The sequence below is a fragment of the Ochotona princeps genome, chromosome 2 (genome assembly GCF_030435755.1).
Source record: "Ochotona princeps isolate mOchPri1 chromosome 2, mOchPri1.hap1, whole genome shotgun sequence".
Classification (NCBI taxonomy): domain Eukaryota; kingdom Metazoa; phylum Chordata; class Mammalia; order Lagomorpha; family Ochotonidae; genus Ochotona; species Ochotona princeps.
In genome coordinates, this window is record NC_080833.1 from 4536729 (window position 1) to 4552399 (window position 15671).

The following is a 15671-nucleotide window of genomic DNA, read 5'->3' on the forward strand; positions in this document are numbered from 1 at the left end:
AGCGGCTAAAGTCCTCGCCTTGAAAGCCCCAGGAACCCATATGGGCGCCGGTTCTAATCCCGGCAGCTCCACTTCCCATCCAGCTCCCTGCTTGTGGCCTGGGAAAGCAGCTGAGGACGGCCCAATGCATTGGGACCCTGCACCCGCGTGGGAGACCCGGAAGAGGTTCCTGGTTCCCAGCTTCGGTTCGGCGCGCACCGGCCCGTTGCGGCTCACTTGGGGAGTGAATCATCGGATGGAAGATCTTCCTCTCTGTCTCTCCTCCTCTGTGTATATCTGGCTGTAATAAAATGAATAAATCCTTAAAAATAAATAAATAAGTAAATAAATAAATCTCATTTAAAAAAAAAAAAAAAAAACAAACTATTTTTGGATAAAACTTTCAGAGCTCTTGTTCCCTTAATGCAGTATATCAAAATCAGTACAAAATACCCAAGGGTAGCATATTTCTAGATTAAAACTAAGGTTACCCTGCTGAAACGGAAACACCCCACAGTAATGCTGCATAAACAACAAAAGCTTCACCTCAGGCCACACTTGGATTTTTTGCTGAAAACTAATTCTACATGAAAGTAATTTCAAACACCCAATAAGGCCAACTGCATGGGAAGCAGAGGGTGAACCCACAGCTCAGTGGAGCGCCCATTCTTACAACCCTTGGAGTCAGGCCAAACACCACAAGGAGAATGCAGGCCTTGAATTTTAAAAAGAATTCAATCAGCATCATAGTATTTCCATAATCAACAGCTGAATGCTGATTAAGAGAGCAGCACCAGGCGGGAAAGGAATCCCAGTGCAATAAGCAACAACGCAGCAGCAGCAAATGCTACCCTTCACTTGCATGCATAAACAAACAGAATTAATAACCATCCAAGCATGCAAGGGTGCCTTAATCTGTTTCGATTAGGTGCACTTCAGCCTGAGGACTCTGTGTCGTATTTTAAATATGTTCATCATGTTTAATTAAAAACTCAACAATCTAGTTTTGTTTTTTTTTAAAGTTTTGATCTGTATTTCTTCCTTTCTCTTCACAAGTTGTACCAATTAAGATGACTTCTGGTTGGTACTTTCAATACTCTTAGCATAATGTAAATGAAATTGCACAGGGCAGATGAACCTAGATCATTCAGGCCAGCGAGGATGGTGTCCACGCCTCACTAGGGGATGGAAAGCACAGGAGTTTAGACAACTCTCCTGGCCTAGCTTTGGTAGTAGCTGTCTTGGAGACTGAACACACGAAGGTGGACTTTATCAACCAATGGACCTTGGAAAGATTTCCCAACCCTGGAGCAATGAAATCAACCACTAAGTCAGAACACTGTTCCCCATCTCGGGGTCTCTAAGATGACACCAGTGGCCATCTCCCAGCCCTAGGTTCTGATGTAGTTTGGCAGCAAGGAGCAGTCCCGTCCCCTTATTAACCCTTCCCTCCACTCACTCCCTCACCACTGTAGATACAGAGCAAAAAGAAAAAAAATTGGAAGCCTTAGTCACACCTACCTTCCTTCAAGTCTCAATCTTCCCTACCCTGTTAGGTGCTACACATGGGCATTATGTAAATAATTTCTAAAATAAAATTCTCTACATAGGAGAACCAAAAGACTCAGTCAAGAGACTACTGGAATTCATAACAGACTTTGGCAGAGTAGCAGGATACAAAATTAATGAACACAAATCGATGGCACTAGTGCACACAAATAATTCCACGGCTGAGAATGAAATTGTAAGTACACTTCCCTTTAAAATAGAGGAAAGGAATCTTAAATACCTAGGAATTCAGCTAACTAAATATGTAAAAGACCTCTATGATGAAAACTATAAATCATTTAAAAAGGAAATAGAAGAAGACCTTGAAAAATGGAGAAACTTACCATGCTCGTGGATTGGCAGGATCAACATTATCAAAATGACGATATTATCAAAAGCAATATACAGATTCAACGCAATCCCAATCAATATCCCAACAACATTCTTCTCAGAAATAGAAAAGATGATACAAAAGTTCATCTGGAATCACAAAAGACCACGAATAGCTAAAGCTAGCCTGAAAAATAGAAATCAAACTGGAGGAATCACAATTCCAGACCTCAAGACATACTATAGAGCAGTGGTTATCAAAACAGTCTGGTACTGGTACAGAAACAGAGAAGATCAGTGGAACAGAATAGAAACACCAGAAGGGAATCCACACATGTACAGTCAACTAGTCTTTGCCAAGAAAACTGAAAACAATCCAGGTAAAAAACCTGGTCTATTCAACAAACGCTGTTGGGACAACTGGATAGCAGCTTGCAGAATAAAGAAGCAAGACCCACACCTGTCGCATTATACAGAAATCAGCTCTAACTGGCTCAAGGACCTAAATCTACACCCAGAAACCATCAAACTATTAAAGGAAAACATAGGAAACACACTCCAAGATATAGGAACAGGGAAGGACTTCTTAGAAAAGACGCCTAAAGCAAAGGCAATCAAATCCAAAATGAACAAATGGGATTACATCAAACTAAAAACTTCCGAACAGCAAAGGAAACAATTAACAAAGTGAAGAAGCAACCAACAGAACGGGAGAAAATTTTTGCATACTACACAAGTGATAGGGGACTAATATCCAGGATCTACAAAGAGCTTCAGAAACCCAGGGACAGCAGAAAAAAAACAAAAAACAAAAAACAAAAAACAAAAAACAAAACCAGTAACAAAATGGGCAAAAGAAATGAACAGACATTTCTCAAAAGAACAGGTTCAAATAGCTAACAGATATATGAAATGATGCTCAGGCTCCCTAGCCATCAGAAAGATACAAATGAAAACCACGTTGAGGTACCACCTAACTCCTGTGAGACTGGCCTACATTCAAAATTCAAATAACAACACCTGTTGGCATGGATGTGGGGAGAAAGGCACCCTCCTTCACTGCTGGCGGGAGTGTAGGCTAGTACAACCGCTGTGGAAATCAGTATGGAGAGTGCTTGGAAAATTGCAAATAAACCTGCCATATGACCCAGCTATCCCGCTCCTAGGAATATACCCAAAAGGAGTGAAATCTGCATGTGAGAAGGGGATCTGTAACCCTATATTTACAGCAGCACAATCTACAATAGCAAAGACGTGGAAGCAATCCAGATGTGCATCCAAAGAAGAGTGGTTAAAGAAACTGTGATACATCCACTCCATGGAGTATTATTCAGCTATTAAGAAGAATGAAATTATACTATTTAAAACCAGGTGGTCCCAAGTAGAAACCATTATGCTCAGTGAAATGAGTCAATCACAAAAGAACAAATACCATATATTCTCTCTCATATCTCATATAAGGAAGCCAACATAGAAAGTGTAACTCCAACAGTCCAATCTATACTGTGTTTTTGATTGTCTGTTTGCTTTTCTGGCTGTATCCCATGTGTTTTGATGTTTTTATCTCAGGTTGGTTGCTTCCAAATAAATAATCTCTTTTCTCTAGTAGAATTCATCACGTGCTCATGAAGTATATGATGGCATCATTTTTCCTAACAGACTTCTCTGTTTCGTTTTTGTCACGCATGTGTTGCTTACCCAGTGGTGCGTTATTTTATCAGGGTGCTATAATTTGCTGTTGATGTTGCGGTTGTTGTTGTTATTGATGTGGCTGTTATGAAATTATGTGAATCCGAAAAACAGTATTATTATTTCAACCCCAAACAGCCTGTACCTCACGCAATAAGATATTGTGAAGTAACTAATGAACCAACAATAGATGTGAGTCAGATTGCTTATGATCTACATCAAAGAATTGTAAAACCTAATATTAAGGCCCTATGCTACTCGGAAAAGGGGAGGGAGAGCAGAGAAATCTCACTTCACCCTAGAAGGTGTGAGGAAGACGGGAAGTATAACCTATTAGGATCATAACTGGTAACTCACAGACAACAGACTCGAATTGGCATTAGACAATAGCAAAACTACAAAGGCATATGGGGGGAATCAGGAGCAATCCTAACAACCTCTTAACAGGAGGTCATATGCATAGAGCAGAGGGGGGACCCCAGAGTGGAGCAGGCAGACAGGAGGAGGCCTGTATCCCAACCCTGAAGACTCCCAGGTCCTCACCAGGACTATCAGTAGGAGCACTGAGGACTACATCCCTACTGCCAAGGAGACCAAGGGGAAATGGAGTGCCTTCGGAGACCAAGAACTCTGAGGTCACCCACCCCCATTTTGGATCTACCACAGGGGATGGAAGAAGCCCAAATACTACCTTGCAGGATCCAAGGTCATCAGAACGACAACCAGGAGCACTGAGCAGTCCGCAGAAACAGAAGAACAGTAAACTTCCTTAGGGACTAGGGAGAGGAGCTTTCTCTGCTCCTTGCCTGGCTCCGACTTCGGGTCCCCACCCAAATAAACCCCTCAAAACAAGCAAACTAGAATAGATAGATAGAGAACAACAAGGAAAGCTTAGAAACAGACAGAAAACAGTCAGCGGGGAAGTACTTATAACTCACATAGTGGGACACAAAGATTAGTCACTCCTCACTGGGGTATTGAAGATTTCTCTGCACACCCCTCCCAAAACTGTTCACCTAAACGGCTGACATATGTCTTGTTAGAGTTATAGAGTTAGACTACCCGAAAAACAGCCAGGTTCAGCAAAATCATGCTTCAACGCTATAAACTGCTAAATACTAAAATTAAAATAGACATGAGAAAGCTGAATAGTAATCTAGAGCCATTTTAAGGTGTATAGAACCCGGTTGTATATAAACTAATAATTGAAATGTCAATGCAGAAGTCACAGGATGTGGTTCAGAACTTGCATTCTTTCATTTTTTTTTAACATATTCTTTTTCTCTTTTAACATATTGGTTACTCATAACCATGTCAACAAATTCCATAACGTTATCAATTGTTACTGATGTAATGTCGGGGCTTTTAATTGATCGGGATGATACTCTGCTGGCTCTACCTTCAGACCAGAGATGGTTTCCCAAGAAACCGTTGAACTTATCTGGACAATAAGATGCTGGACTTTATGCTTGGTAGATGCTTGCAATGAAAGAATCTCAACTGAATTTGAACTGTGGTAATGCAACAAGGTGGAGGAATCCACCAGGGGGGAGAGGGTTGGGGGAAGGGTAGGGGGTGGACTCCCAGTGCCTACAAAACTGTGTAACATAATGCAATGTAATCAATAATAAAAAATAAAATAAAATAAAATTTAAAAAGTTAAGTGAGGGCCCGGCACGGTGACCTAGTGGTTAAAGTTCTTGCCTTAAACACTCCAGGATCCCACATGAGTGTGAGTTCTAATCCCGGCAGCTCCACTTCCCATCCAGCTCCCTGCTTGTGGCCTGGGAAGGCAGTCGAGGACGGCCCAAAGCTTTGGGACCCTGCACCTGTGTGGGAGACCTGGAAGAGGTTCCAGGTTCCCGGCTTCGGATCGGCACAGCACCGGCCCGTTGTGGCTCACTTGGGGAGTGAATCATCGGATGGAAGATCTTCCTCTCTGTCTCTCCTCCTCCTTATATATCTGACTTCATAATAAAATAAATAAATCTTTAAAAAAATGATTTTTATTGCAAAGTCAGATATGTACAGAGAGGAGGAGAGACAGGAAGATCTTACGTCCAATGATTCACTCTCCAAGTGCCCGCAATGGCTGGTACTGCGCGGATCCGGAGCCAGGAACCAGGGACTTCCTCCAGGTCTCCCACGAGGGTGCAGGGTCCCAAGTCTTTGGGCCATCCTGGACTGCTTTCCCAGGCCACAAGCAGGGATCTGGATGGGAAGTGGGGCTTCCGGGATTAGAACCGGCGCCCATATGGGATCCCTGTGCATTCAAGGCAAGGACTATCTAGCGGCTGGCTCCCACAGAGAGTGCATGGCCACTGACTCTGGCTCCCATCTTGACCACACCATGACATCCAAGTAGCTTCATGAATGGGTCTGATTTTGCCGAAAAAATATCACGGATTAGCTTCCAAGATGTTTCTCATAGTAACTCCAAGAACACAGAATTCACTTTCAGTATCTGGCTAGAATTTGATAGCAACTGGCACAAATTTGGCTTCAGCTTAAATGTAAAATATCTCTCAGCTCCAAGACAAGTTCACCTAAATACACACAAATTGTTGAAGTTTACAGAGAAAATACGGGATGAGAACTGTCCTATTACCTGGGACCTGCAGGATTTGTTAAAGAAGGCCCAGAAATATGTGGAACAGACTGGACTAGTCTGCTGCACATACTGGCAAGCATGGAAATCAGGGCAGGGGGCGGGTCTGGTGGGGGTTACTGCAGGTCACTCCAACTAGGCTGCAGTTCCCACTGGTTTATGCGATAGCCAAGGGTGTGATGGGCAGAATCAGGCTGGACTGCAACACTCACTGGTTCAACTGGAAGACAAGGCTGGAAACAGCCCTTGACCTTCTGTGTCCTAATCAGCTATCTAAAGATTATCAAAATAAAGTAATTAAAAAAGAAGAAGAAGAAATCCCAGAAAGAAGAGGTTGAGTGTTACGGTGGTGCTAATGACAGGAGGAGGAAGAGGAAAAAGGAAGGAAGGATGCTAGATCAAGGACAGCCACCCCATCAGCGTCATCAACATTCTTCTTCCTCACCTGCAGTAAAAACCACAGTAGGCTGCTGGTGGCAAAACAAAGAAACAAAGGCTGCCAGGAGCCAGCTGTTGGTGAAGGCCACAGGGTTAGAACTACAATGCAGTTCAGAAAGAGCATGGCTGGGAGAAGCACTGAGCCGAGCCGCGAAGGGAGTCCCATGGTCGGAGGGCTGCTCTGTGCTCTCACAGAGGCAGCAGCTTGAGTCCACCTGCACACAAAGGCAGGTGAGATGACAGGCAAGGGCATTTCACCAGCACGCTCCACAGAGGAGTAAGAAGGGGGTGAGGACACATTTGTTTTGCACATTCCAGTGATTCCTGGGGCTTGGGGGCGGAGGGGAGAGTGTGAAAGCACCCTTGGGACACCGCCCAAACCCAGGTAAGGGAAAGAGCTGGCTGCCCCATTCCAGCACAAACCTATTCACTGGGACCCTTTGTGGATGCACTCAGCAGGTGCTTCCTGCAGCTCCCTCCCTCTGCATGGTGAGGACTGCAAAACAAGCAGAAATCAAGATGAAGATGCATCCAAACTGACATGGATTTATGCAGTCAACTATTATCCTGGACTCAGTACTTGCCACGTCAGAAGCCCCTTCTGTTTTCCAAAGTGGGACTCCTGCCTTGTGAGGTTCCCCACCCCCTCTCCACCAGGGGCAGCCGAACAACACCTTCCGAACAACACCAGCTGACTGCAGCAGAGAGACAGCTTGCTTCTAAGCAGGAAGAGGTGACTTTGTGTTGTATATTTGAAAAATTCCAGAGGAAATGAAGATCATGGGAGAAATTAATGGGGAGACAGGTGGAAGCACTGTGTCTGGGGGAGGGCTGGAGGGGCCATCAGGAGGAGCAGAGGTGACAGAAGGGAGGAGAGGCTCAGGAACTGGGGGCAGTAAGCAGGGTAGCAGCTGTGACAGTGCACAGGGACCAGGACAGCGGTCCTGCACAGGGTCCTGCAGTGGTGCCCACCCTGGACGGCAAACTTAGGAAGTGTGGCTGACATGCTTGCTCCATTCTTTTTATCTCTGTAGCATTCTTCCAGCAAAGCATTTTGCTGATTTTTTTTTTAATTGGAAAGGCAGATTTACAGGCAGAATGAGAGACAGAAAGATCTTCCATTTGCTGGTTCACTCCCCAAGTGTCCACAAGGGTTGGAGCTGAGCCAATTGAAAGCTAGGAGCCAGGAGCTTATTCCAGGTCTCCCACACAGGTGCAAGGGCCCAAGGCTCTGGGGCGTCCTCTAACTTTCCCAGGCCTCAAGCAGGGAGCTGAAGGGAAGAGGAGTAGCTTGGACTGGAACCAGCACCCATATGGGATCCTTGCATGTGCAAGGCGAAGATGTAGCCATGGAGCCATCATGCAGCACCCATTTTGCAGAATTTTAAAATCTTACAAATTACATCTCTCATCTCCCTCTAACATAAATGTTTCTATAGTGAACAACAGTGTCAAATATGACATCTCAAAATAACTCAATGTTGTATCTGGCACTGTGGCGACGCAGGTGAAATCAGCATGCAAAATGGGCATCCAATGCGGACACTGATTCAAGACCATGATGTTTGGCTCTGACTCTGAGAAAAGCAGAGCAGGAAGATGGCCCAAAAGCTTAAGCTCTTGCCAACCAGAGGAAGCTCCTGGCCCAGCCCTGGCCTTTGTACTCATGTGGGGAGTGAGCCATCAGATCTCATTCTCTTCCTCTGTAACTCTTTCAAATAAATAAAAAAATCTTTAAGGAAAAAAAAAACCTCAATGGTTTTACTTTGTCACTTTCCGAATATTAAAAAGTCTTTAAAATGTGTCCATCTCTTTACTAAATGTGTTTAGCTATACCAGGAGAGGTACTGCTTGCATCACACATCAGGGTACCTGGGTTACATTCTCGACTCTGCTTCCGATTCAGCTTTCTACGAATCCTAACGTGCGCACTGGGAGGTGGCAGCTGGAGGCTGAAGGCTGGCCTTCTGGTTTCAGCCTGGCCTGGGCCTGGCTCTTAGATGTATCCGGGGAGTCAACAACCAAAGGTATCTCCCCATCTCTATCTTTCCCTTTCAACAATAAAACACTTGCATTACTTTCATTTTTAGTTTCATAAAATGGAAATCTTGGGGGACTACACAATGGTCCTTCTGTTACTAAACCATCTCTGCTGTCTCCTGGTTTGCCCCCACTCATCGCCATCACGGCCATCCCACAAACAAACTCTCCTGGTTCTATCTTCAACACACATTTCGGGTCTCACTACTTCTCACCACCAGCCCCAATGCCTGGCCCTTCCAATACCCAACTGAGCAGTGGGGAAGTGGGCCACACTGTCAGAAAAATCCCCATGCCTTTTCCGTGGTCTACAGAAATACAGCTAACCCTGTCTCCTCCCCACTCTGCCCAGAGACCCCCAAACACCATGTATTCCTCTGCCAATCCCCAAGTGCTGTTAAAGAAACATTTAAAATTCAGTTTCCTGAGCATGTCAACCATAACTGTGGGCTCAGAATTGTCTTCTCCCTGATGCTCTACAGTTCCCTTCCCTAACTAATACCTTACTAAGATGCAAGTCATCAAGCTTTCCCAACACCCCTCCCCACACATGGGATGGTACCCCCATCCAGTGGAGTTTCTTTTACTACCCTACTCTAGTCTCCTCCACCTTTTACCTCTATTCAACACAAACTGATTTCAGATGGTATTCTGCTTAAACGCTGACCCCCATCAGGAGGAACCTGCTGATGTGGTGTTCTCCATAAGTGCTCCTAGTGCAGCTCCTGGCATGTAGTAGGCACTCAATAAATGCTGCTGAATGAAATCCAAGTGAGCAAGATCAAGAAAGCACCTCTACTTTCCCCACCTTTTTTCTCAGCATACTGGAGAGCACATGTCAGTGTCTGCAGCTGCACTTCCTTCAGCAGCAAAGCTACTCCGAGCAGCACTCTTAGGGGAGGTTCTCTCTGCGCAGAGCAGCAGCTTCTACAAGTCACCACATGGGGCTTCAGCTTCATGAGATCTGTCTGCTGGGTGGGAATTTATGGACTGGCAAGTCCATTCCGGTGGGCCTATTTCCCTCTCCCCACTCATCTGGCAAAGCACAGCAAGAGGCTGAGGAGGTAAAACCCACTGTACGCTAAACCACACTTAGGCTTCCTGCTCTGAAGCAGTGTTCTACACTCAGTTTGTTAAGGGTCCTGCAAACCTACAGAAGAAGACAAGGTCTTAGCCTTACTCTAGGTTATATACCAATACATTTTTAACTTGTTTGCATCTCAGAATAGTCAAGAAACACAAACTAGCTTCAACAAAAACAAGACCAAATTAAATTTTGAGCAGTAGTTATCTATTTCTCCTCTTCCAATCAAATTGGAAAAACCACTGCCACCATCTATGGAGCCTAATCTTTCAGGCGTGATTGGTCTGCACAACAGAGGCCTCTGCCCAGGCAGGGCTGTGCCAAGCGACACGAAAGCCTCGGTGACCCAGAACCCAAGCCTGCACTGGATCATGCTCACCACTTCTTCCTCAGTCCAGCCCTTCTCGATCAGCTTGGGCACCGGCTTCTTCACCAGGCGCTGCAGGGCCTTGCCAGCATCGTAACCGCTTTCATGGAGCTGGAAGAGCAACAATTCCAGTTAGCTAACTCTATCAAATACTAGAACAAATTAACAGAAAAGTAAATCCGTATTTCCTGTTATAGCAGAAGGGGACACACAGGACTCACAACTGTCACCAGCCACTGAGGCCACCTGTCCTCAGCAAAGCAACCCAAACTCCACCACCACCCTGGGGTCCCAACTGTTTGGGAGAAGGAGATCTGGAAAGCAAAGAAGCTTCTGGCAACATTAGGAACTGGACTGACAACACTGAAGTGGCGACTGGTGCACATCTGGCTGGCCCAGGGCTCAGCCCATGTCACGCACACCCTTGCAGTCTTGCCTAGACCTGTAAGGAAAGCAGCCCATCACTTAGCCTTGTGTGCCAGAACTTCTGTGCCTCCACATCAAAGAGCAGGAAACAGAAAGATCAAGGAAAAGAGTTTACCACCTACAGTCAAAAATCCATCCCAGCCAGCATCAGGACCACCATGCTTGTCTCACTCTTCCCCAAAGCAGCCAAGGAACATACTAGACTATGTTCTTTCTTCTTAGCAGTTCTGATGTTTGAGCTACTAAACCTAAAAGTGGTTTAAATGGAAGAACTTCTCAAAGATGGCAAGTCCCTGCTAGGAAGCTAGTGTTTCAGTACCAACAAAGGAGATGCTGGTCTCTCCACACACATTCTCTCTTCTCAAAGCTGATTATGGACTGCATAGTGGTTCAACGCTGGGCAGTTCTGGGCACCACCAACCCCTTCTACCTGGCTAAGATCCTCCTCCAGACGCCAATGGCCCCATCCACTCCCAGGTTGAGCCACACACGGCAGTCAGCAGATGCACAGACAGTGGGTGGAAGGTGCTTTGGCTTCTTCACCTAAGCGCCCTGAACCCTAGCTGTCCCTCCAACACTCCCTCCGCAATCTGCCTTGCCTTTCACAAGAACCGGTTTTAGCTGAGACATGCGTCTCTAGTGCCTAACACGATCTGTAGCATAAGGTGATAGTGCAGAAACACCTGTTAAATTAAAAGCAAATGTACTTGGGCCTGGCGGCGTGGCCTAGCGGCTAAAGTTCTCGCCTTGAACACACGGGGATCCCATATGGGCGCCGGTTCTAATCCAGGCAGCTCCACTTCCCATCCAGCTCCCTGCTTGTGGCCTGGGAAAGTAGTTGAGGACGGCCCAATGCTTTGGGACCCTGCACCCACATGGGAGACCCAGAAGAGGTTCCAGGTTCCTGGCTTCGGATCGGCACAGCACCAGCCGTTGCGGCTCACTTGGGGAGTGAATCATCAGATGGAGGATCTTCCTCTCTGTCTCTCCTCTCTGTATATCTGACTTCGTAATAAAAATAATAAACAAATCTTTAAAAAAAAAAAGTAAATGTACTCAACTGCTGTACCTAAAGAGAATCCATTCAAGTCTACACCTCAGGTTACTTGAACCCATTTGACGTTATGCCAACCTGGATAGCTCCTATGCTCCAGGCAATGGGTTAGGCCTTGGGAGTCAACAGTGAAAAAAAAAAATCAGAATTGCCTCGTCATCTGTGCTTTAAGCCCATATCCGAAAGCTCCCCAGCATGTGCTTAACACCAGGACAAATATAGCACAAGCCCAAGCAAGTCATAGCAGTATTTCCAGAAACAAACTGGAAGAGATGCGTTGTGGGGATACTACAAACACAGGAAGACAAGGTCTTGAGTAATCGCTCAAGTAATTACTATCACCCAGACGCAGCAGGAATCAAGGAATAGTAGCAGACACCTGTATCTCTCTACTCAAAGCTGCAAAGCAGGCCACGGAGACCGACCTCCCACCCCAGCTCCGGCTGTAGCCCCTTTCTGGGCTAGGCACACAGGTAGCCAGCAGTAGCTGTATGTGGAATAAAGGAAATGTACAAATGCTTGAAACACAGAGCAAGTCTCTCTCATAACCTGTTATCTGCTATTGGAAGAGACATCATATATACCCATTTTTGTTGCTCATTTAGCAAAACAGAGTTTTAAATTTTTGGATTCCCAGAATCCTGTAAATCAAGAAAGAGGAGTTCAGATGGCATGCTGTTAACACATCAGCTAATATGAAAGCAAACACCAGGCCCTGGTGTGGTCTAGCAGCTAAAGTCCTCGCCTTGAACGCCCCGGGATCCCATATGGGCGCCGGTTCTAATCCCGGTACCTCCACTTCCCATCCAGCTCCCTGCTTGTGGCCTGGCGAAGCAGTCAAGGACGGCCCAAAGCATTGGGATCCTGCACCCATGTGGGAGACCCAGAAGAGGTTCCAGGTTCCCGGCTTCGGATCAGCGCAGCACTGGCCGTTGCGCTCACTTGGGGAGTGAATTATCGGATGGAAGATCTTCCTCTCTATCTCTCCTCCTCTCTGTATATCTGACTTTGTAATTAAAAAAATAAATAAATAAAAATAAATAAAAAAGCAAACACCAGTCCCAGAGACTAGAACAGGTCGCACTGGGAATGCAGCTCAGAGCGTAAATACTAACTCATTGATGTTTGTAGTGCTCGTCACTGACTAGCAACTGTTGAAAAACTCTCCAACTCAGTCTTCTTTCACAGATGCGAAAGATTCAAACTCAGATTTTCATGTTTTGCATAATATCCAAAACCAAGGAGATACCTGCCAAGGTCTGTAATATAATCAAGGTTTATAATGAGAGCTCAATGTAGATTATAATTGAATTAAAGGAAAAACTACGTGTCTACTCAATTTTTAAAAGTACGCATTTTAGTAATCATTTGAAATCAAATCAAGTTGATCAAATAATACATTTCTAAAAAGTTCATGGCAAAATTAACATTTTGTAAGAAGTAATTATAAAGCATTTAAAGTGTGAAAAACCACAGACTTTGTAGCAAGAGTGCCAAGATTCAAACTGCAGTCCCACTCGGCATTGGTGAGTGCTGGGCAGCCAGTACCTTCAAAAGGACCTCTTGGGCTACTGAGAGGGTCACATCAGTAAACACATCAGCTACTTTCTAAAACAAGCAATTCCATGTCCAGGTCATCACTTTCCTTGCAGGTCACATTGGCACAGTTAGCAAAAAAATTGTTAGGAAATAAGCAAAAACTATACATTTTCACATAATTACAACCCTTATATTGTACTTTATGAAATTTGATTGGCACTGATGCACCACACAGAAAAAAGGAAACTTTTAAGATCTTACATGCCTAGTACTAGGAAATCTCTCCTGAGAAAATAAGCTCTGCATCAAAGGCCAGTTGCTGAGTGACTGAAGAGCCACCAAGTGTCCTTCACCCTTTCGGCAGCCCTGCCTTTTGGTGAACCAAGCAGGGCAGACGGGCTTGCCTAGCCTAATGTCTGCACAATAGCCCTGCAGCCAGGTTTCTGGGGAGGACAGGTATTCCCCAAACCTTTCCCCACAGTGCCACACCCTTTACAAAGCTTTCCTCCAGTTGGCACATTCCCCTGAAGAAGCTGCTCTGACTTCCACCATACCAAAGCATCGCTCAGTAACAGGTGATCAGTGCGGTCCCATCTGCCAGACTTCCCAAGACACAAACCCGATCCTGAGTGCTTATATAAAGACACACTGGAAAGGCTGCAAGTGTGAAGTCATGACCTGCTTCCTAAGAAGTGCTCGGTAAGCCACAGGGCCCACCGGTGGGGGTGCGGCATAGGTTCTGGCACACCCTAGCAACCACAGCAAGCTTTCTGAAAGAGCAGTCTTCCTCACGTTGCCAACGCTGACTTGTGCTTTACAGGAACCTTGTCTCAGAACACTCTCAGGACCCTTACACGCCTTCAGGCAAACGCAAGATTTGCCACAAGCTCCAAGACCTCCAGAAGAGCAGAGATTCCTATACAATCTATGTCATCATCTATATATACACCTAACTAGCACACATGTAACGACAATGACTAATAAAACACAACAATTACAACATATCATAAACTCCGGTAAAACATGAGTTTGTTATTTCCGGAAAATTCTCATGTAATATTTTTGGGTCACAGTTGAACATGGGAAACTAGATCCAAAGAAAGCAACAACTCAACTACAAGGAAATTGTCCTACTTCAATGACAGTGAAGATATTTCTGTCACATCTGGAAGCTGCTATCGCCAACAAAGTTCCACGACCACGAAAGGCTAGCTGCAGAGAACTCTGGGGAAATGAATGGAATCCGGCACACCCTGCATGCCTTCACCATGTGTTCCCGCAGTGCACGACGGTGCCAGGCGCCGTGACAGCTGCTGTGCAAGCCATGGCTGTGGACACGAGAGGCCTGTGCCTCTGGGAACTGGCACGCAGCGCAGGCTGTCTAAATGTAACCACCGGGCTCCACACCCTCAAATACAGAAAACCCTTCGGAAAGAAGGTTTGTTTTCTGGATGTCTATGAAGAGCATTTTTTTCCAGATGGAGACAAAATAGCACTTGAGGAACAGCTGATTTGGGCATTTCAATTGTATTATTCACATTGAGTTCATCTGGTAAGATTACTGAAATACTGACTAATCTTAAATTTCTAAAAATTGTCATTAGCAATATACCACTTAGCACTGAAAAATTTAAATTACTTCATTTTGTGAAAGATGCTCCTTAGGTTTCAAAGTTTAAACATTTGTATTTTTTTTAAAGATTTATTTTTATTACAAAGCCAGATATACAGAGAAGATATTTTGTCTGATGATTCACTCCCCAAGTGAGCACAACGGCCGGTGCTGTGCCCATCCAAAGCCAGGAGCCAGGAAATTCCTCCAGGTCTCCCATGTGGGTACAGGGTCCCAAGGCTTTGGGCCGTCCTAGACTGCTTTCCCAGGCCACAGGCAGGGAGCTGGATGGGAAGTGGAGCTGCCTGGATTAGAACCGGCACCCATATGGGATCCCCGTGTGTTCAAGGCGAGAACTTTAGCTGCTAGGCCACGCTGCCAGGCCTCAAATTTTAAACATTTGATCAAGACCACATAGGCTCCCCAATACTGCCTAAGTGAAAGGTTCTTTAATCTGAATAAGACTTCCAACTGTTCCCCTGAGGAAAGTGACTGCAGGAAACTGCAATGACAATTAGGGAAAAAACGCTCAACTGTTTTCATATTGTAGCCACAGAAATGTGATTAATGGAAGACAAACGTTGCAGCCTGTTTTGCAGTCACAGAAGGCTAGCAAACTCAGAGTGAGGATAGAGAACACTTTCTGGAGCTACGGCAAAACGAAAGGATCTGGACCCGGCAGCGTGGCCTAGTGGCTAAAGTCCTCGCCCTGAACGCGTTCTAATCCCAGCAGCTGCACTTCCCATCCAGCTCCCTGCTTGTGGCCTGGGAAGGCAGTCGAGGACGGCCCAAAATCTTGGGACCCTGCACCTGTGTGGGAGACCTGGAAGAGGTTCCTGGCTCCTGCCTGCGGATAGGCGCAGCACCGGCCATTGATCTCACTTGGGGAGTGAATCATCGGACAGAAGATCTTCCTCTCGGTCTCTCCTCCTCTATGTATATCTGACTTTCCAATAA

General features: G+C 45.5%; 1 protein-coding gene across 9 annotated transcripts in view; it reads right to left on the reverse strand.

Moving 5' to 3' along the window:
• The window catches only part of RERE (arginine-glutamic acid dipeptide repeats), a 375029-nt gene that overhangs the window by 89045 nt on the left and 270313 nt on the right, over positions 1 to 15671 (reverse strand). For all 9 annotated transcript variants that reach the window (XM_058674765.1, XM_058674761.1, XM_058674739.1 and 6 more), the window contains one exon: positions 10096 to 10194. In XM_058674765.1, coding sequence (XP_058530748.1) covers positions 10096 to 10194 — 99 coding nt within the window. The remainder of the gene's footprint in view (positions 1 to 10095; positions 10195 to 15671) is intronic.